Source organism: Arvicola amphibius, chromosome 4 (genome assembly GCF_903992535.2).
Source record: "Arvicola amphibius chromosome 4, mArvAmp1.2, whole genome shotgun sequence".
Lineage (NCBI taxonomy): Eukaryota > Metazoa > Chordata > Mammalia > Rodentia > Cricetidae > Arvicola > Arvicola amphibius.
Window position 1 is genome coordinate 30,647,192 of NC_052050.1, and position 21,556 is coordinate 30,668,747.

Sequence of the window (21,556 nt, forward strand, 5' to 3'; positions counted from 1 at the left end):
TTTTCTTTTTTTGGTTTTTCGAGACAGGGTTTCTCTGCAGCTTTTTTTTTTTTAAGAGCCTGTCCCGGAACTAGCTCTTGTAGACCAGGATGGCCTCGAACTCACAGAGATCCGCCTGCCTCTGCCTCCCGAGTGCTGGGATTAAAGGCGTGCGCCACCACCGCCCAGCAGACTATTAATATTTTTAAAATATTTTAAAACTAGATTTGTTTTAAAGTAAAAAAAAAAAAACTGCCCAAATACGAACCAGTTTTCCTTTAAATCAAAAGTAAGAATAAATTGGCCTTTAATAGGCATGGGAAAGAACTCTAGCATTAGAATGTTTTTATGTTAGAATGAGGTACAGGATAAAGATCTTTTTATTCACTTATGATGCCTGACACCCCACCCCAAAAGCCTGTACTTTCAGTTTTGGTGGTGCTAATACAGTACTTTGTAATTGAAGTGTAATTCTACCTTGGTGGCTTTGTTTCAGAGCTGTTTATGAAGAAATTGATGTTTACCACCACAAAGAAGCTCAAAATCACAGTAACTGCTAAGGTAAAAACAAAACAAAACAAAAACCTACCAACTTATACAATATAAACTCCATATAATTCAGTGGAATTAGCATATTGGTATTAAATTCTATAAGCACCATTCAAGTCTGACACCTATTTCAGCACAGTACCAAGTTCCTCTGAATTATTCCACACTGACCAGTGCTCATTAATGACATACACTCTTCATTATCTATCATCTAGAAACGAGGCATGGAAATACAGAAGTTGGTTTGGGGTATATAAATATTAATGTTAACATAAAAAGATGATCAGTAAAACTTTGTCATTTTAATACAACTCTGTGGCATCAGTGTGCAGCCGTACCTGTTAGCTGGGCCAGCAGAAGCCATCAGTAGTGCTCCTGCACAGGTTATCTTATTACACACCACTGAATGCCTGGTCTCACTGACCTGCTCACTGTTTACTCCCTTCCTACCTCCAACCATGGAAAAGTGCATTCCAACCTTTCCTCTGCTTAACAGTATGGCTTTCCAGTCTCTCAGGAAATGCAGAGAAGGGCCAATGTCTTCCCTTTATTTCAGGTGTATGCTCAGCTAATTAGCAGCACAAAGGACCAGCCTGATAAAGCAGTCCCTGCTCCACAGAAGCCTAAAAGACAAGTCCTGCCAACAGGGAAATCCAGTGGACCATTTCTCAACAGAATAGTTAACATTCCCCAGCTAACACTGCTACTCCTGACAATGGCTCAGGATTTCAGGAGAAGCTGACTATAACAACTACAACTTCAGCAGAAGGAAAACTTCCTGGTACGAGGTCAACTGGTTAAGTTGAAGACTCTTCTGCTGCGCAGGCATTCCTACCAATAGAAATCATCACAGACCTATAAGGATACTTGGAGATCGTCCTACTACAAAGCATTGTGAACAGATGGGGCAGGAAGTGAGGAAAATAATGAGTGCCTTCATTTAACTGAATTTGAATGTAGAAGTCAGTTTGCATTTGTATATAAATAACACTTTGGATTAAACTTGATGATTTAATTATATTTCAAGTGCCTGAGCAGGTCACTGCATCAGGTGGCCTTTGTAATGTTAAACATTCTTGCCTTTTATTATAATTTACATTTTGAAACAAATACTGGAAAACAAAATTGTGCATCATTCACTTAAAATTAAATTACTATTAATTTGTCAGAGTTGTTTTTTTTTTCCTCAAAGAGCATTATGTCAATAAATCTTCACAATTTCTTTCTTACATCATCCATTAATGAATTTGGAATTATGACAATAAATGCGAGCACAGACTAGCAGATGTAATTCTTCTGTTAGATCACTTTATCATCATATCCAAGTCATTGTCTATTCAATACTCTGAATAAAATAGCCCTCAATCTTAACAGGAAAAGCCACGCTTGAATGAAGATTACAAACTTGAAGCGAGCTGTCAGAGCCGAGTGATTCCTCTTCCTCTTCTTTAAGTTTTTAAAACTGTCAGTTCAGCCAAAGACAGCTCAGCAGGTAAGGCATTTGCTACCTTGTCTGACACCTTTGGAAACTGTCTCCCGCAGTGTGTCTGCTGACCAGTACATATGTGTCACTCACCTTTGGAAACTGTCTCCCGCAGTGTGTCTGCTGACCAGTACATATGTGTCACTCACCTTCCCAGCACACAAACTAAATGAACAGTTTTAAATTGTGTCACTTTATACTGCAGAAAGTAGCAGCCACCTTGCTTGGTGATAAGGTTTATAAACCAAAACCACTTCAGCATATTTTCTTTTTCAAAGTTTCCAGATACATTGGTAAAAGTGTGAAGGTCCTAACACTACAGAATTAAACTGAAGCACTAAAGCAGTTTATGTGTGCATGTGTGTCATAGCATGCATATAAAGGTGAGGAGATTCTCCTGGCTCAGCCTCCCACCTCACTGTCAGGACTCTCGGATTACAGGTGTCAGCTACTCCACTCACTATTTAAGGCTGGTTCCAGGAACTAGAAACAAGTTGTCAAGGCCTATGAGGCAAACAATTTAACCCACTGATTCATCTCCCTGACCTTTTGTGCAGTTTTCAACAGTTACCCGTGTGGCACATCCGACAGTCAATATCTTCATGTCTTGATAAATATCATTCCTATTACTGCACACAGAGCAATGTTCATTTCCTGCCCCTAAGTACCATCAGAGATAGCAGCATCTTTTTATCACAGACTGAGTCTTGAACCCATTCTCTCAGTCTTAAATGAGATAAATGAAGTTGGGAAGAAAGAAATAGAATCACTTAGAATACAAGGTTTCAATATACATTAGTGTAGAATATTTCTCTTCTGAGAAAGCACAATACATGATTTTCCAAAAATCACAAATCTGAAGCAGGCCTTAGAATCTACTTCAATTATAGCCCGGAACTGGCAACTTGTGCCCTTCCTTTGCTTCAAAAAAGGTGTAAGAAAGAGTGATGAGATCGACATTCACCATTCTTGGATCTTCTGCAAATTCAGGGTCAATATAGAAAAACACTGGCATGTCTACTTCTTCTTGTGGGTTAAGCCTTTGCTCTTCAAAGCAGAAGCACTACAAATTACAGAAAGATAGTTGGTTAATTAAGGTTCCTACTCTATTACTTAAACACAGCAATATTCATTTCCTGCCCTTAAGCACCACCATAGGATAGCAGCATCCTTTCTGAACAGACTGAGTTTTGCTTTAAGGGTTAAGAATTTTGTTTTGTTTTGTTTTGTTTTTCGAGACAGGGTTTCCCTGTAGTTTCTAGAGCCTGTCCTGGAACTAGCTCTTGTAGACCAGGCTGGCCTCGAACTCAGAGATCCGCCTGCCTCTGCCTCCCAAGTGCTGGGATTAAAGGCATGTGCCACAACCGCCCAGCTAGAAGCAATTTAATTCTAATCTTATAATACAGTAGCCAGGTACAGCAGTATAGCCCTTTGATCCCACCATTTGGAAGGCAGAGGCAGGTGGGTCTCTGTGAGTTTGAATCAGCCTGGTCTACAGGGCTCCAACTGTCAGGATACATAGACCCTGTCTCAAAACAAATAAACAAAAGGAACAAACACAGATTTGGTTCCCCCTCCATCTAGATGGTGCAAGCATGAAGACACAAAAATGGCTTTATGTTTAGAAGAACTAATAACTAATCTAGGCTTTTTTTTTGTTCTTTTCCTTTTTCTCTCCTGAAACAGGGTCTTACACTGCAGGCCAGCCTGGCTTAGAATCCATTACATACCCATATCCAGGCTGGACTCTACTCATGACAATGCTCCCATCTCAGCCTACTGAGTACTAGGATTATAGGCATGAGCCACAATACCCAGCCAGAAAGTGAACTTCTAGAAATTAAAAGCATTTAATTTATAATAAGCAGTTTCACATACTTTTATCATAAAGTTTACATTCAGTTTACCTGTATTTTATTGAAATACTGTCCAGCTTCAAATGGTACAACATTATATGTAGAAATTCCAATTACTGGTTTGTCAGTAGGATTCTTAGCTTTATAAAATGCCAGTGCAGTCTCTCCTGGTACCACCTGTTTCAACAAACACACATTATATTTGATGCTATTCTTTCCCCCCACTAAATTAAGAATCATACTATTTTTTTATTCATTGGACTATAGTGCCTATCTCAATGTACTATGAACATTGCCAAAAACCTATCTTAGTTTCAGATTGTGTATTTGCTTATGTCATGATTGCCAAATTTTTTAAAGGGTGCCAATATTAAACTTAGCTCAATTCTGAATAACTTACATTTATAACCAGTGTAAAAATTGACTGAACACTATCTGTTAAACTAAAAGGAGTTAATACTTTGAGAAATAAAAGCAAAGGGGCTGTAAAAATTTCCATAGGACATCCTATGATGTACCAATTTGCCATCACCCTGATTATTGCCATGCAATTTGAACCAGTATTCAAAATCATAACCTACAAAATCCTTAAAGAAGATTAAGTGATATTCACCAAACTGGGGAAGCACTTTGTTTTATAAGGGTTTGTTAAAATAACATTTGAAATTAAGGCTTTTGAGAGTAATCTATAGTTAAAAAGCATTTACCTCAAATCCTTTCAGGACTCTAATTATTAACAATTCAAAAGCATTTTGGATACAATGATGCTGGACTGTTGTTACTACTGAAATGATTACTTCACATCTTTAAAATGTTTTCTTAGTCTGTATGTTTAGCTCAATGGTAGAGTTCTTCCCCAGCACATACAAGACCCTTGGTTCATACCTCAGTACTTTCTCTTCATCTCAAAATTATATTTTTCTTTTTGATGGACAGAAATGCTTCTGATAAGTTAGTCAATTACTTATTATGACCAATGATTCTCCACATTTTTTCTATTATCACCTATACCATAGTAAAAGTCAGGAAGCTATATAACATGATATAAACTCAACATTAGGATTTAGTCAACTTTTAATCACATGATTATAAACACATGACACTGTTTCAATTGATTAAAAGTTAAAATATAGCAAGCACCATACATAACACATGCCTCTATACCTAATTTATTTAGATCTTAATGCCATGGTTGAGTAATTTTAAGGGATATCAATGTTAAACTAACCTTAAATAGATTACAGTAAGTTTATAACCAGAGTAAAACTGAAAGGAATAAAGCCCTTATTTAAGCAAAGGTTAATGCACTGAGAAATCAAGAATAACAGCAAGCAAGGCTAAATTGAGGTAGGAGAATCATGAGTCTGAGGCTGGCCTGGCATGTAGGGTGGGACTATCACAGAAACCCCAAATGCCATAATTCCATTTAAATGTAGGGAATATAAAAAAGTAAATGTTTCAAAACACTAACATATTCCTTGAGTAATTCCACTCTGTGACTTAGATCCCATGAATATTATCAAGTCTATCTACTCATGAGTGTACTAGCATTCTGAGATGCTTAGAAGGTGTAACTTTAGCACAGATGGGTTAACAGATGCACCCACTCGTCACTCACATATATCTCTGTTTGCTGAGGTCTGAAGTTCCACTGGAGACTGGCATGCACGTCGGCATTAAAGGTGACCTTAATGATTCGATCCTTAACGGGCACCATGTTTTCAATCTGGTCGGAGGAGTGCCCGGCCACTGCGGATCCTCCAAGTCCAGTAGTCTAGAACAAGACACTGGATACGTTAAGCAACAGTGTTTAGATCTCCATGTATCTCCTGGAAAAAAGTAAAATTTGAAAAACAACGGAATGCTCTACTTTAGGCCAAACTGTTTACTACCCCTGATCTTTTCCTCTGTGTCAATGGTTTGCCTATATTTGGTAAAGTGAGTTCTATTTTTTTCTAGCAAGGAGTCACTTTTAAAAGCAGATTTTGAAGACAAGTTATTATTACTGACATGTAACCTTTCACTAAACAAGTTCCCTTCACTGTCAGTCTAGTTTACATAAGCAATTTTTCACTAAAAAAAAACCCAGTTTGCCCACACCCAGTCATTTCAGTTAAAACACAAAACTGTCCCTGTTTCTGCACCACAGTTTTCAGAGCTGAAATCAGTTCAGAGTTTAATTTGTATATCTGCTTTCCCAGGGCATCATAAGTGTTTCCCCATGTGGGTGGACCAATGATTATCTGACACTTACCTGTAATTCTCTGCAAACACAGAGATCTTTTATCCTTCATTGCCAGTTAATGAGTACCTGATCTTTTATAAGCTTTTTATTTTTGGTTTCCCAGTCAACTTCCATAAAGTACCAGGAATTTTTTTAAAAATAGTTTTATGGTTTATTTAACTTTATTTTATGTGCATTGGTGTGAAGGTGTCAGATCCCCTGCAACTGGATCTTCAGACTGTTGTGAGCTGCCATGTGGGTGCTGGGAATTGAACCTGGGTCCTCTAGAAGAGCAGTCAGTGCTCTTAACCACTGAGCCATCTCTCCAGCACTGATTGTTCTTCCAAAGGACCCGGGTTCATTACTATCATTTTCAGATGTGGGGTAATGCTATTTCCAAGATATTCTTATGCTGCTAGAGGGTAACAGTATTCTGATTCCCAGATAATTTACCTTTCCTATACTAGAAAAACAAAAGGCCAAATTTGAGGCTAATGGAAGACTCTAAAAAAACTACTGTATTAATATTTTACTATCTTTCTTTCGCTTGTTACATAAGTTATTTAGCTTTATCAATTTCTCTCAACATTGTCAAATTCCGCTTTAAACCTAAGAGATGAATTGCAGGACAAGTATTTGACTTTATTTAACAAGTATGTATATAATTTTGTTTAAGAGACTGAGCTTTAAGACAAACTATTTTTCCTAAAGAATTTAGGTCAGTTGAATAAAACGAAAATTTAAGTGTTCTCCTTCAATATCAATTCCTTATATATTCTTGGGACATATGTGATTAAAGTTTCTCAAGTTCAGTGCTTAAACTAAACTAGACAGTCATTAAAGTGACGTCGTGGCTCAAGCTCAGACTTACTACCCTGCCCCTCAGATCTACTACTAGATCATAGTATCGAGGCGATCATAGTATCGCTGGGTTTTATTTTAACTGGCTCATAAAAAGGGACCATTGCATTCCATGGCATCCTATATTTACTTTATTTCTTGCTCTAAAACTTGTTGATTTCACAGTAGCAGGGCATTCTCAAGGGCATACTAGTGTTAAACATGGAACTTGATTTTAAGGCTACTTTTTTTAAGACCTAATGTTAACCTAGCCTAACCTGACGAAAGCGTGTGAATACAGACACTCAGGAGTGTCAACTGCTTCATTTCTTTCGGTCTCAGTACTACTGTCATGTTGGAAAATCTTTTTTTTTTTTTTATTTTTTTGGAGGGGCGGGGTGTCCCGTGAACTTTCAGGTAACTAACAGCCTGTCTAACCTCTCCACTCACTAAGTGCCAGGAGTACCCTGTCCCTGTGTTACAAGGCTCATTCCTTCTGAGGCGTGGCACCAGCTCCATCTCTCCCGGAACTGGCCTTCCCGGGGACACGTCTGTCCCAATCTGGAGCCGCACCGACTCCTGACGTACGCATCTCGTCCCTCCCTACCTGGCAGTAGAGCCGATAGAGGGGCACGGCGGCATAGGAGGCCCCCAGCATGCCCACGGCGGCCGCGGCCACGTAGGTGAGCACCGTCTTGTTCCGCCGCCGCCACTCGTCCTCCTGCGCGCGCTGGTACGGGTTGCTGCTCCTCGGCCGCCTGGGCGGCTGAGCGGCGGGACCGCGGACCCCGCTCGGACGCTCCCATGTCCCGAGCCGCCTCAGGCCCCGCCCGGCACCTCCAAGCCCCTTCCAGCCGGGCCTAAGAACCGGCTCCGACTTCGCCACAGTCCAGCCCGCCCATCCGGGCTGGCTCCAGCATCGGCCGCACAGAGCCACCGACCTCCATCCCGGACACCAAAATCCTCCCATAACCCCCCGGAAAGCACGCCCGCCTGTCAGGGCCGCAAGGCGAGATCTCGCGAGACCTCTGGAGTCTCGCGGTAGCCGGGTTGAGCCCCGCCGCTGCCTTGACGACCAGATTCCTCAGGTAGTAGCCGGGCTACGGAGGCCGGGTGGCCAGAAGAGGGTAAGTTCGCGTTTTCTTGGTAGGTGGTTGTGCCTTGCAGTTTGTTTCCCTCTAATACTTCTCTAGTTTACTTTGTGGAAAATGCATCTGGGTCTCCTCACTGGGGTTTGTACTGTAACACTTACCACCCATCTTCCCAAACTCCACCAGCCTTTGTCTCGACCCAGCGGCCCCCTGCGGCAGCTCTCGCGCGGGGCTCCCGCTTGGGGTTCACTAGCCCCACAGCTCACCACCTCTGACCTGAGGTCAGGCAAACTTACTTCTTTCAGGAACACTTACTGTGCAAACCGCATCCCTCTCCAATACTCTCGACTTGTGCAACTTCTCGGCTCATTTGCAGACGTCTTCCACGACGCTGATACTTCTTTGCTATTCACCCCATAAGAACATCAAGGCAGAGAACCGCTTGCAAACTGCGGTTCAGAACAGAAGGACCAAACTATGAGGGCCTTTTAAAGGGGGGGACTGAAGGAATAAGAATGTGAATCGAACAGGCAAAGACCCCCGGGAAATATGCAATAGCTTTCTTCAGTTCTCTAATAGGACAAACAAGGACCACTATTAAATATCAGCTAAGAGCAGATTCTGAGGTTAAGCATTGATGAATTTACTGTGGTCTTGTCCTTACATCTATTTTATTTTATTTTAACTTCTCCATAACCTGCTGACCTTATTTCGTGAGTGGAAATCACAGTAGTGCACGAGGAGAAGCATATGAAGTGATTTTCCCACTGCTGCAGGCATAGTAAGATTTTTATAAAAGTTAGGTCTAGTTTCTAATGGGAAGAGTGGGTCTAATTAGCCCCACTTCGTGCGTTAGAAACCTGAAGGCCTAAAGAACTGTAGGTCAGTCAACATTTATCCCTTGCACTTCTTAGTTGACTGGGGCATCGTCCAAATAAATCAGGCACACACACTTTTGTTATTGATTGCCCTGTCTACTGTAGGACTCGGAAAATAAACCCGTAAATAAGGGGATTTCAGCTAACAGGGTCTGTTATCAAAATAGCTGGGGGCATGATGTCTCTCTGTAAAAGGTAAAATAAGGTCATGCTAGAGGTGACATTTGAGCCTACTCCTGAACCATGAAAAAGAATTACCCACAATACTGTCTGGGGTCACACACAAGTCCAGAGGCAGGAATGTAATGGATGAGATACAAAACAACAACAACAAAAACCAAGGTCAGTGTGAACCTTTCATACTGAACAAAGCTGACAGTGGAAGTGGGCCATAGCAGGTACACAAAGACCTGATAAAGCTATTGAAACCACGTCTGAGGGAAGCTTAGTGTTAGGAACACTGGAGTAACTTGATCTGATTTTATTCACACTGAAGGAAGAAGATGTTAGTCACATGACGAGAGCAAAAGGGACAAGGGTAGAAGCAGTCGTGAGGCGACGGTAGTAGCTGAGGAGATGGAGGCCTTGGATAAGTGACTGGTTAGTGGCCACAGAGCTGCGAAATTGTAGTGTTGGTAAAATTGAAATCATTGTCTAGTACATCATTCTGGCACGTGGCCACACAAGTAACAATTCTCTTACTCTAGAAATTTGCTTTCATTTTGTTATGGCAGTGTTTGGTCATCCTTTCCCTCTGTATTCACCTTGATGCTTACACAGACTGTCAGGTTTTCAGGATAAGACCTCTTAATTGTCTACAGTGTAGACTCAAACTCCTTCCTAGGGGCCTGTGGATATGGCTTGGAGGTTAAAAGCTTTTCCTGTTTTGCAGAGGACCTGGGTTCAGTTTCAAGGACTCACCTGGGGACTCAGAGCTTTGGCTCCAGTTCTGGTGTCTCTAGGCCCTTCAGGCACTTCACGTACATGGTGTGTGTGTGTGTGTGTGTGTGCGCGCGCGCGCGCGCGCGCGCGCGTGTGCACACACACACGGAGACAATATGCTTGTAAATTTTTTTTAAAAATCCTATGCTAACTTTAATGTGCTTGAAACTAACAGTGTATTTCCTTCAACCTTTCTGCTCCTCCCTTTCCCCCACCCCGTCTCCAGGTATTTTTCCATCCAGATTATTCAAAGCAGCTGTATAAATATGTCATTAATAGAGTTGTTATCATGAATGTTTTTATTTATTAACTGAATGTGGATATCTGAGGTACATCCATTATGATTGCAGTAAAGTGATGTAAGTTTTTCTAGATTTCTCTTTTAATAAAATAAACATCAATTCAATCCCAGTACGATAATGGAAAATGACAGTTCATGTTTATAAAAATGTTTCTGGATGATAAACATTTCAATCTCCAATTTTACTTTGAAATAATTTTAAAAGTTACATAATCATTGCAGACGTAATAAATTTCCCACTTTTCCTTCACCTAGTTTCCCTAATCCTAAAGATCTCTGTACCATCTGAGAAGAGAGCAGGCATGTGATATTCTGGAACTGTAAACTTAATACCTACAGAAGTATTGATTACAAGGACTCAGCACAGCCATCCTAATCGGGTATTTAGCATCAATCCAATATTACTGTGCTATCACCTTGGGCCACCATAACAAAATACTGCAGACTAGGTTACTCAACAATGTATTATGTTTCTGGAGACTGGGAAACCAAGATCAAGGTACTGGCTAATGCCTTTCTCATGAGGGTCCTCCATCCCCTGTAGTACCCTTGTGGACTAGCATGCCTGGGAGAAGGCAGCAAGCTTTGTGATGTCTTTTTTTGAAGGGGTGTTGGGGGATTTGAGACTTGGTTTCTCTGTTGCTTTTGAGCCTGTCCTGGAACTCACTCTAGACCAGGCTGTCCTTGAATTCTCAGAGATTTCCTGTCTCTTCCTCCCATGTACTGGGATTAAAGGTAAAGGTGTGCGCCACCACTGCCCGACTGTGATGTGTTTCTTATAGACACACTAACTACATCTGATTGATCACTTGTTCTCCATTATAATCTCATTTAACCTTAATAGTAGCTTATCTGGATAGAGCTGCACTGGGGCTAGGGCTTCAACATGAGGATTTTAAGGAACATGTACCTTCAGAACTTCATACCATGGTATTTGTGGATTCTGCTTAAGTTGGTACCACTTATGGTAGTTTGAATGTGACTGGATCCCATAAGATCATAGGGAGGGGCACTATTAGGAGGTGTGGCCACGTTGGAGGAAGTGTGTTACTGGGGTGTAGTCTTTGAGGTCTCTTATGCTCAAATTACGTCTAGTTTACCTCTCTTCCTGCTGCCTTTGGGATCAGTATGTAGCTCCTTTTCCAGCACCATATCTGCCTGCATGTTGCCATGCCCCACCATGAAGATAATGGACTAAACCTCTGAAGCTGTAAGCCACCCAATGAATTGGTTTCCTTTATGAGACTTGTCGTAGTCATGGTGTCTCTTTAGAGCAATAGAAACTCTGAGGCACCACTTGTCCCAGTTATTCCAGTTTACGTCTACAGTCCAGTCCAGGACGGCCCCTTGTTTCTAGCTGTCCTGCCTCTTTAGTTTTCACCAGTCTGAAATAGAAGTGAGGTGCTTGTCTCATTGAATTTCTTTAGGGATCACATAGTTTCAACTTGACTCATGACTGTGAGGTGTTTATCTCTTTACTAAATGTAATGTCTCAGTTACCGTTTCTAGTTCTGTGATCAAATGCTGTGACCAAAAAGGCAAGTTGGGGAGGAAAGGGTTTATTTGAATTATACTTCAGCATTGCTGTTTATCATTGAAGAAAGTCAGAACAAGAACTCAAACAGGGCAGGATCTCAGAGGCAGGAGCTGATTCTAAGGACATGGAGGGATGCTGCTTACTGGCTTGCTTCCAGACTTGATCAGCCTGCTTTCATAAAGCACCCAGGATCACCAGCCCAGGAATGGCACCACCCACAATGACTGGGCCCTTCCACGCTGATCACTAATTGAGAAAATTTCTTACAGCTGGATTTCATAGAGGCCTTTCCTCAACTGAGGCACCTTCCTCTCTGATAACTACCTTGTATCAAGTTGACATACAAAACCTGCCAGTATATGTATTTTCAAGGATTTGTTTGTTTGCATTTTTGTTTTGAGACAGTTTCCCAGAGAATCCCAGGCTGGCCTCCAACTAACAATCCTTCTATGTCAGCCTTCAGCACTGCAATTAGGGATGTACACCACCATACCCAGCCAAGTTTCTTTATTGCAAGGGTCGTAAAATCATTTTATACTCATTAAGATGCAATTAATGCATTTTGTGGGGAGAAGCTATTGGGAGTAGCTATAAGGCAAAGTATTAACTCCACTGCATATTTTTGATTATGTGTTTCTATCAACACAGACCCATGAATTCTGTTCTAATTAAGGGTGAATGGTACTGTTGGCATGTAGAAGGAGCGGCGGGTCTGCGTCCCGCCACCCGGCTAGCTTTACCCAAAATAATTACACGGAAACTGTATTCTTTTAAACACTGCCTGGCCCATTATCTGTAGCCTCTTATTGGTTAATTCTCACATCTTCCTTTAACCCATATTTAGTAATCCGTGTAGCACCACGAGGTGTGGCTTACCAGGAGAGATCTTAACCTGCGTCCATCTCAGAGAGGAGAATCATGGTGACTGCCTGAAGCGTCTCCCCTACTCTGCTTCCTTTTTCCCACAATTCTGTTCTGTCTACTCCGCCTACCTAATTTTCTGTCTCTTAAAGGGCCAAGACAGTTTTCTTTATTAATTAACCAATGAAAGTAACATAGATAGATAACTCTCCTCCATCATTGGCATGCTCCTCTTCCATTCTTCCTGTCCTAACCTTGGCACTAGCTATTACTGCAGGGGGTCTAGCTTCCTATAGTGGAGAGTGATATTTAGAAATAAAACCAGGAACCGGAAGTAGTCATTATCCCTAGACCTTCTCAAACAGACCCAAATAACTTGGATATATAGTTACAGTTGTGTATGTGTGCCCAACATGAGAAGTAAGTCTACTATTATTTTTAATATATAGACTTATCTGTTTGCTTCCCCCAGTATCTGAGCAAATTACCATAGCTGAGAACTTGGCTATAGACATGTGAGCTTACTTCTGCCTGGTATATCAACTCAAAGAATATGCTCCATTTTGGGCACCATCTAAACATTCAGCAGGACAAAAGAAAAGAGGGCAAAACCAAAAGCAAAGTGACTATAGTTAGCGGCAGGCAGTTTTGAAGACCTGGAGGAAGGAAGGAAGACAACAAAGGAGAAGCTTGACTCTGGAAATATAGTCCCTTCCCCTACCCTCTCCCAAGCCCAGCCCCCTTTAAGGCTAATCTTCCCATTCTGTAGATAAGGAAAACCAGACTGAAAGCATTGAAGTAACTTGCACAAGCAAAGTCAGCTGGGTAGTGTCAGCTGGAGCTTATGCTTAAAATGTTTGTGACTCCTTGCTTCCTGGTATTTTTCTGTGCCCTGTATAGAAAGCAGTTTTGCAATGGACAGTGGTAACAACAAATGAACCATCTTTTTTTTCAATATCAGGACAAGTTTCTTCTGCCTTGACTAAAATCATTAATGTGCTGAGTTGTCTATTTAGAAGACAGCATATTTTAAAATGATTTCTGAACTAGAACAAACTGGAATTAAACATAAGATTGAAGTTAGAAAACAATGTGGAGGCCCGAGATCAAGGATCTTATAATGCAAGATAGGCATATGCAACTAGAGGAATAATGCAGTATTAGAAACTGCCGAAATGCATTTGTTTTTCTCTACAGCTTTGGATAAATGCTTAACCCCAGGCTATAATTTGGTGAGTCTGAGTGTGTTCGTGATGTTGCATAAATCACAGTGGTAACTAATGCCGAGGAGTGCTCCACAATGGATGGAATGTGAACTCCTCCAGGCTAGTCTAACCCTGTTCTGCAGCCAGAAGTATGGCCACACATTTAAAATGTAAAGCCTGCACTGGCACTAAAGACTTGGCACCTAATGTCCAATGGCATTCTTCAGCAGAAAATAATTAAACCTGGTAAACTCTTTCTAGTTAGCTAGGGTCGTGTCTAGTTTTACACTGATAAGGTAAAATAAATTGCCATATAAACCTTTTGCTATCACATATTGTTGTCTAACCTGGTTGTTGGTTTTCTGAAAACTTAAAGATAATGAAGCTCTAGTTTTAAACTCAGAGATCCACCTGCCTCTGTCATACACCCCCTCCCAACCCCAGTGCTGGGATTAAAAATGTTTACCTTCATGCCTGGCTCATATTTTTCAGTATTTTAAAAGCATAATGTAATTGCAGCTTCAGCCTAAATATGTAGCCATTGATCTGTATTTCCCAGCAGTTTGTTTGCCTAATAAAATTCCTGGATTCATCCAGCAATGTGAGATACCTAGCAATTATTTTAATAGAATTAGCAGCCGTTTATTTTGGAGTTATTTATTATAATAATTGAGCTCACAGTATGAAGGAATACATATTTATATAAATAGTAAGAAAAACGAGTTGTAATTTAGTTGCAATCAGGCTAGATAATCACTATATCCCCATTAGTGCACAGTGATGCCATCAAGTTGCCTCAGAATTTCTTAGTTTCCTTCTTCTTTATTTCCTGACAGCTGCTTTTATGCCTTTTCTGATAGACTGGTCCTCTTTAATGGGCTTTAATGAGCTTATATAAGTAACAAATATGATGAATAAAAAACATTCATTTATACACTATACACACTCTTCATTCAAGTAACATTTATTACAGTAAAGCCAGCTCTGTGAATATGTGGCTTGTCTGGTCCTACAGGACACTACTCTCAAAATGTCCCTCTATTTTAAATAGTTCTTGAACTTGATTCTCTGCTTGTTTCTGTCTTGTACATGTTAATAGTTATTTAATGTGGAACCTTGTGTTTTCATTTTATATTAGGTCCTTGTTATAGCCAGTCCTGGTCAGTTTAGAAATAAGTACACACACACACACACACACACACACACACACACAATACACACACATACACACACACATACACACACATGCACACACACACACACATACACACACACACACACACACACACACACACACACCTATCTTATCTCAAATGCACTGACTGACATTCTATTTGAGGTAAAGAACAATCTACCTATTGGAATAAGCAACCTTAAAAACAAGGCTCCAAACCAAGTGGAAATATGGAACTAGAGAGCCCAACCTCAGCTGGTTAAAGACAGAATAAAGGCAAAAGGAAAATCTCAGTCTCCAGTGAATAGTCAAGTTATTCTTTGAACTAAAATCAATAAAAAAAATCCAAGCTCCTTACCCTTGTTCACAAGGTTAGGTAGTGTAGACCCACCTACCTTGTCTTGTTTCCATTCACCATGGTCCAGCTGCACTTCTTCATATTCTATAGATACCCACATGTGTGCTGCTCTTCAAGAACCATCTGTCTCATGTCTCTCCCTGGTCATGGCTCCCTTATTGTCTGGGTCTTACCTATTCTAAATTTGCCTTTTCTTGACATTACCTTCCAGTATCTGAAACATAACATATTTTATTTTAGCTGTTTATTGTTTTTCTCACACCACTGAGAGCACTCACCAAGGACAAGAATTTGGTACATTACCTACATGGGATTGAACGTAGTTATTGGCGGAGGAACACACACATGGAAGCAAGCAGGAAGAAGTTGGGGCTGTTCCAGAAAACTGCTCTGCAGAGCTCATGTTTCACAAAGCCCCAAAGTCCCTTTCTTTGAAGCATTTTCCAGTATCTCCCGCAAGGTTAGGCTATGTGTTATTGACAGATTCTTACGTGTCCACCCCAGGAAAAATGAGCAGCATTCCTGAGCTTCTTGAATTCTGAAAAGAAAAACGCCTTAGTGAGTATTGCCTTTGGATACCGAGTAAAGGAGACGGAAAAGTAACTCTTTCATTCATCTTTTCTATCTTGACCGTGTGAAAATTTCACATTACTTACAGAGGATCAGTTAAGGAAAGTGAAAGGAGACATTCCTAAGCCCTCCAGCCCTTCTTCTAAGACTTAAGACAGGAGACAAAGTCAGGAACCGAGAGGGCAAAAATGAACGCTCAAGCGGGAGAGTAGTTTTCATGAACAGACTGCCATGCCAGTGTTCTTCACCCGTGATCTATACATAGTTGATGTGACCTTAAAGAATCTCTGCTGTGGTGTGGTATACAACAGGTTACAACCTCTGTTTCTAAAGCTGTTCTTTTTTCGAGAAAGGGTTTCTCTGTGTAACAGCACTGACTGTGCTGGAACTCGTTCTGTAGGCCAGGCTGGTCTCTAACTCACAGAGATAGCCTGCCTCTGCCTCCTGAGTGCTGGGATTAAAGATGTGCATCACCACCTCCTGGCTCATTTTGTTTTTTTCAAGGATGATCTGAACCTGCTGGTCTTACTTCACAACAGGGGATATTTATTTTCTAATATGAGATCCAGTGTTGGGCATTTCTTAATCTGTCAGATTACATATGCCGCATTTGTTTTAAACTGGGTAGTCAGCATCACTGCCCTCGCTCCCTTTTGAAGTGACTGCAGAGTGAGGTGGTTACACTAGCATGCTTTTCCCACTCAGTTCCGCACAGATGACCTGATCACAGGCTGCTCCTTGCCTGCAATCATCTTAAGAGACATGGATATCAGAAACAAGATCCATGTCCTCCCTCCAGAGGCACAGGAGTCCGTGTAGTGTAGTTAGGACATGCATGTGCTTGCTGTTCCATGTTTAAGCTAGTGGCTTCTCAAATGCCTTGGCTAGCTGGGCAGCGGAAGTGGAGCTCAGACCTGAGAGAACGAGCACTCTTTCAGTCGCGGCAGAGTTCTGTACCGTCCTAGCCAGGGTTACTGTTCCTGAGAGGAAACACCGTGACCAAAGCAAGTTGAGCAAGGAAGAGTTTATTGGGCTTTCAGTTCTGTATCTCTTTGATCACTGGAGTACAGGAACTCAAACAGGGCAGGAACCTAGAGGCAAGAGCTGATGCAGAGGCCATGAGGAGAGCTGCTTACTGACTTGTTCCTCGTGGCTTGCTCAGGCTGCTTTCTTACAGAACCCAGGACCACCAGGGCAGGGATGGCACCACTTTCAATGGACTGGGCCCTCCTCCATCAATCACTAATTAAGAAAATGCCTTCAGGCTTACCTACAGCCCAATCTTATGGAGGCATTTTCCCAATTGAGGTTCCCTTCTCTGATAACTCTAGCTTGTATCAGGTTGACAAAAATATCTGACAACAGGCCAAGAAGTGCCATCTAGATAAACTACTCATGATGGCATTCACGAGCAGATATTCTATATGTTTTCTAAGTCACCTCTTACTATCCATAAAGTGTTGTAATACCCATCTTTAGAAGCTATGCTATGTCTCCATATCCGTGCACATATGGACAACGCTAATTGGATCCAACGGGTTAATTTTTAGAAAAGAGAAAAGGGAAATAGGAAGACATGAGACTGTAAAGTGAGTGTGGGAGGAATTGGAGAAAGAAATGGGTTGAATATGATCAAAACACATTATATACATGTATGATATTCTCAAAGAATAAATACAAATACCCCATCTTTTAAAAAGATACCTTGACTTTAATAAAAACCCCGGATTTGTGTTTACCTCCTCTATGGCTCCCCAAAAGCCTATCCTTAAAATGTTTTGTGTTCCCCTCTCATTTCTTTCTAACCTCCCCTTTTCCCCTTTTTCTGTTTTGGTTTTTTTCTTTTCCTTTTTTTGTTACTTTCTTGAGACATGAGACTTATAAGCCTTCTCTTTCCCCAACCTCCCTGTGCTGGTATCACAGGGATGTAGCCATGCCCACTGATACTCCCTTCTGTTGTGCACAATCACCTACTTATGCGTTAAATTTTTATTTCAAAGAGTGTTTTATAAACCTCTTTTCTTTAGATATATATGACTAATTAGCTACATCTTTTGTGAGCAAATCATGTTGTATCCTATATTTCCTTATTGCTCGGCCCAGAAACTAGTTTCTTTATATAGCATGTGAATACCCCAGCCCCAGTAAAATTTCACTCTTATATCCTTGGAAAGAGGAGCAGTACCGTCCTTTAGGGAGAGCCTCACTGAGCACCTTTCTCCTCCTCTAACTGTACAAGATAAGCCCTTCCACTCAGTGCAAACTAACAGTCCCCTCTGTGTTGATTGGAATAGTGGACTGCATCTTCAGAGACCTATTATATGGCCAGAAGTCTCTGAAAAGAAGCTTTCTTAGAGGGCTTATGGGTTACTATCATTATCATCATTATTAGATTTTGGAGTCTTGCTATTAAACCAACAAATCTCTCCTTGACTGGGTATCACAATTTGTCCTTCCTTTTCCTTCTAGCGATCTTTTTACTGAGGGCAAATGGTTACAAAGACATTGGGATTTCTTGACCTCACAGTTTGTAAAATGCTTTGAAATGAACATAGCAGCACGCTGTCAAGGAAGGGTAGGTATTAGATTGTGCTTGCAAAGCTCTTATGAGTATTCGAGATGTATTATTTTAATATTTGAAATGGCAACAGAAAGAAGTCCAGTGGCTTATGATAAGGAGAGTCTGTATGCATGTGTGTTCTGAGGTGTCGTGATGCACTTGTATATAAATCAACATGTTGCAGATGGGCAGTTTACAACCAAAGGGTGTGTGTGTGAGTACATTTGTGCTGCTGTGTGTTGGCTTGCTAGTAACTTTTTTCATTTAAGACATCTAATTGTTTACAGAGCTTGGAGTCTGAGAGAAATTATTTCCTAGAAGATACTACAGTTAAGTCTTTTCGTCATTTACAAAGTAGTTGGTGTGTGAGTGCCAGTGTATGTATTCAGTGTACATGTGTGAGTGAGCATACTTAAGTGTGTGTATGGGCATGTTGCAGGGCTGGGAGTTGCAATCAGGTGTCCTCTCACTCACCACCTTAATTTTGAGGCATCTCTTACTAACACTGGTGGATGTAAGTTTGCTATACTTGCTGGCCAGCAAGCCTCAGTGGCCCTGCCTTCTCAAGTCCCCAGCACTTGGATTCCAAGGGCATTCAGTGAACCTCAGTGAGCCTCCTTCTCAGTCCCCAGCACTAGGATTCCAAGGGCATTCAGTGAACTTCAGTGGCCCTCCCTTCTCAGTCCCCAGCACTAGGATTCCAAGGGCATTCAGTGAACCTCAGTGGCCCTCCCTTCTCAGTCCCCAGCACTAGGATTCCAAGGGCATTCAGTGAACCTCAGTGAGCCTCCTTCTCAGTCCCCAGCACTAGGATTCCAAGGGTTCTCAGCCTTTTACAGGGATGCTGGGGATAGAACTCAGGTCCTTATGTGTTGTTGGTTGTTTTTACTCTTGGGGTATCAGTTTCCCAGCTCCCAAATAATTACATACAAGACTTGTTATTTCCTATGAATGCCTGGCCTTAGCTTGGCTTGTTTCTTACTTGCTTTTCTTAAATTATCCTAACTTTTGCCCCTCAGCTTTTACCTTTCTCCATTTCTGCATATCTTCCTGTCCTTTTACTCTGTAACTGGTTGTGTGACTGGCCTCTAGCATCCTCCTCTCCTTGTTCTCTTTCTCTTTGTTCTTCTTTTCCCAGATTTCACCTTATATTCTCTCTGCCTACCAGCCCACCTGTTCTTTCTTCTGCCTCACTATTGATCATTCAGCTCTTTATTAGACCAATCAGGTGCTTTAGACCGGCAAAGTAAGACAGCTTCACAGAGTTAAAAAAATACAACATAAAAGAATGCAACCCATCTTTGCATCATTAAACAAATATTCCATGGTATAAACAAATGGAACACAAATTAATATTCCATAACACTCATGCTTGTCCCACCAAATAGGTTTTGAAAAAAAAGTTTTAAGAAAAAAAAGTATTGAAAAACTAACTTACAGTTTACAAGATTGATATGAAGATAACTTTAGAACCCTGTAGGAATTCACAAAAGAAGATATAAGCAAAAGATATACCGAATTCTTTGACTCAGAATAAGATCATAAAAATAGGTACTAAATACTTTCTCAATTTATAATATAATTTTCTAACATACCATTGCTTCATTTTTTTAATTAAGGAAAATTTGAAATTAATATATACATATAAAAACCCAAACAACTAGGAAAAGTTGACTAAAAAATATAAAGGGAGAATTGGTTTTATAAGATGTAGGAACATATTATAAAGCCTATTAATTGTAATTAATTTTAGTGCATGAATGAATAGTCTAATCAAAGAAATCAAATCAAAATGGCAAGAATTGATCCAAATACAAGAATTAGTCTGAAGGTTGCATTTCAAATCAGAGGTGGTAAACAGCTTGTAAGTGTGGTCAGACATGGGGACGATCTTCCAGGGAGAAAGGCCAGGATGTCCTCTACATCCATCTTCAGGTGGTTAGCAAGGACTTTTAAATTAAGTCATAAAGTCTCAAAAGAAAATACATGGAACTGACGTATTTACCTCGGAGCGGGAAAGGAGTTTCTATTTCACACTGAAGTACAGAAATCATTAAAGACGAGTGGATATAGCCGCATGTGTTTACATAAAATGTCCACAACCAAAAACAAAGAGATAAAACCGTGTTTGTAGTTTTAGTACTGATGGGGGGGATATTGAGCAGAAAAAAATATAGAAAATGGCAAAATAAGCAGTTTTTTAAAAACAAAAGTGTCTTCCTTAAGATACAGTTTTCATTAAGACTTCAAAAAATTTAGGAATTAATCATGTTGGTGACATTTAGAATAACAGACATTATTGGGGGGGGGGTAATTGAAATTTGTATCATTTTTTTCATGACATTCCTGGTAATTTCATCCTGTTAATATTTACTATCATTTCTAATTTATTTTATACCTACCTATTTTACTTTTTTGTGCATTTGATATAGTAAAATATCTCATTTTAGAAATTGTTGAGATTATAAATTACCAAGTCTTAATCAAAAATTGTATACATGATGGCCAGATATTTTTTATCTGATAAGATTTCTGATTATTTATAGTTTAATTAAACTGTAAGAGATTGATATATCACAGTAAAGCCTAGTTTTCTGAAATGAATTCATCTTATTAAAGAAAATGCTATTCTGTAGTTACCCAGTTTCTGTTTTTGCTGACCTAATCTTGTCTCTCTTCTGACTCAGCAAGTTAGAGAAGCAGTATATTTCATTGAGTGCTTATATTTTTAGTAAAAGAAAAAATGTTTACTTCTGTATCACCCTGTCAAAGTGATGGGTACTTATGCGTCATGCTTGTACATGTGACTGTGGATAACATTTCTAAAACCTCTATTGGTTAAACGGTTTACAGGCTCGTATAAAGAACCAGCGGTACAGAAATGGAATCATGACTCAGTTGGTAAGCTCCAGTACCCACATAAAAAGCCTGGTGTGATGGCATCCTTTGGTCATCCCCATGCTGAGGAGCTGGAGAGGCATTTCTGTCTATCAGACTGGTGATCCTCAGGCTTTGTGGGAGACTCTGCCTCAAAATCTAAGATGGGGAATGAGTAAGGAGGACACCTGATGTAGGCCTCTCCGCAGGTAGTTGCCTGCACACTCCCATGCACATGCCCACACAAACACACTTACACTACACATGCATG

At 40.5% G+C, this 21,556-nt stretch overlaps 3 protein-coding genes across 7 annotated transcripts in view; 2 read left to right on the top strand and 1 right to left on the bottom strand.

The window, feature by feature from the left end:
* Tom1l1 (target of myb1 like 1 membrane trafficking protein) overlaps window positions 1-1,757 on the top strand; it is a 73,063-nt gene extending 71,306 nt beyond the window's left edge. Inside the window, exons 15-16 of one of the 2 annotated variants that reach the window (XM_038325751.1) lie at window positions 476-540; window positions 1,085-1,757. In XM_038325751.1, coding sequence (XP_038181679.1) covers window positions 476-539 — 64 coding nt within the window. In that variant the 3' untranslated portion in view covers window position 540; window positions 1,085-1,757. Of the gene's footprint in view, window positions 1-475; window positions 543-1,084 lie in introns of those variants that run through there. The other variant, XR_005285005.2, reaches the window with a different exon arrangement.
* A 1,024-nt stretch (window positions 1,758-2,781) lies between these two features.
* Window positions 2,782-7,952, bottom strand: LOC119811757 (cytochrome c oxidase assembly protein COX11, mitochondrial). The gene is made up of 4 exons (XM_038325752.2): window positions 7,539-7,952; window positions 5,486-5,641; window positions 3,919-4,044; window positions 2,782-3,074 (listed from the first exon to the last, which is right to left on the bottom strand). The coding sequence occupies exons 1-4, from the start codon at window positions 7,899-7,901 to the stop codon at window positions 2,892-2,894; spliced, it is 828 nt and encodes a 275-aa protein (XP_038181680.1). The 5' UTR covers window positions 7,902-7,952; the 3' UTR covers window positions 2,782-2,891.
* A 38-nt stretch (window positions 7,953-7,990) lies between these two features.
* Stxbp4 (syntaxin binding protein 4) overlaps window positions 7,991-21,556 on the top strand; it is a 155,353-nt gene continuing 141,787 nt past the window's right edge. For 2 of the 4 annotated variants that reach the window (XM_038325747.1, XM_038325749.1), the window contains exon 1: window positions 7,991-8,058. The gene's annotated coding sequence lies outside the window, so the exon portion shown is untranslated. Of the gene's footprint in view, window positions 8,059-10,456; window positions 10,524-21,556 lie in introns of those variants that run through there. The other 2 variants (XM_038325750.1, XM_038325748.1) reach the window with 2 other exon arrangements.

Bases quoted from the DNA above. Each gene is read 5' to 3' on its own strand.
- LOC119811757 (XM_038325752.2), bottom strand. From the start codon at position 7,901: ATGGGAGGATTTTGGTGTCCGGGATGGAGGTCGGTGGCTCTGTGCGGC. The intron at 5,642-7,538 runs GTAGGGAGGGAC...GTCTTGTTCTAG, and splicing joins TCTATCGGCTCTACTGCCAG to ACTACTGGACTTGGAGGATC. The intron at 3,075-3,918 runs GTAAACTGAATG...TGTAATTTGTAG, and splicing joins AGTATTTCAATAAAATACAG to TGCTTCTGCTTTGAAGAGCA.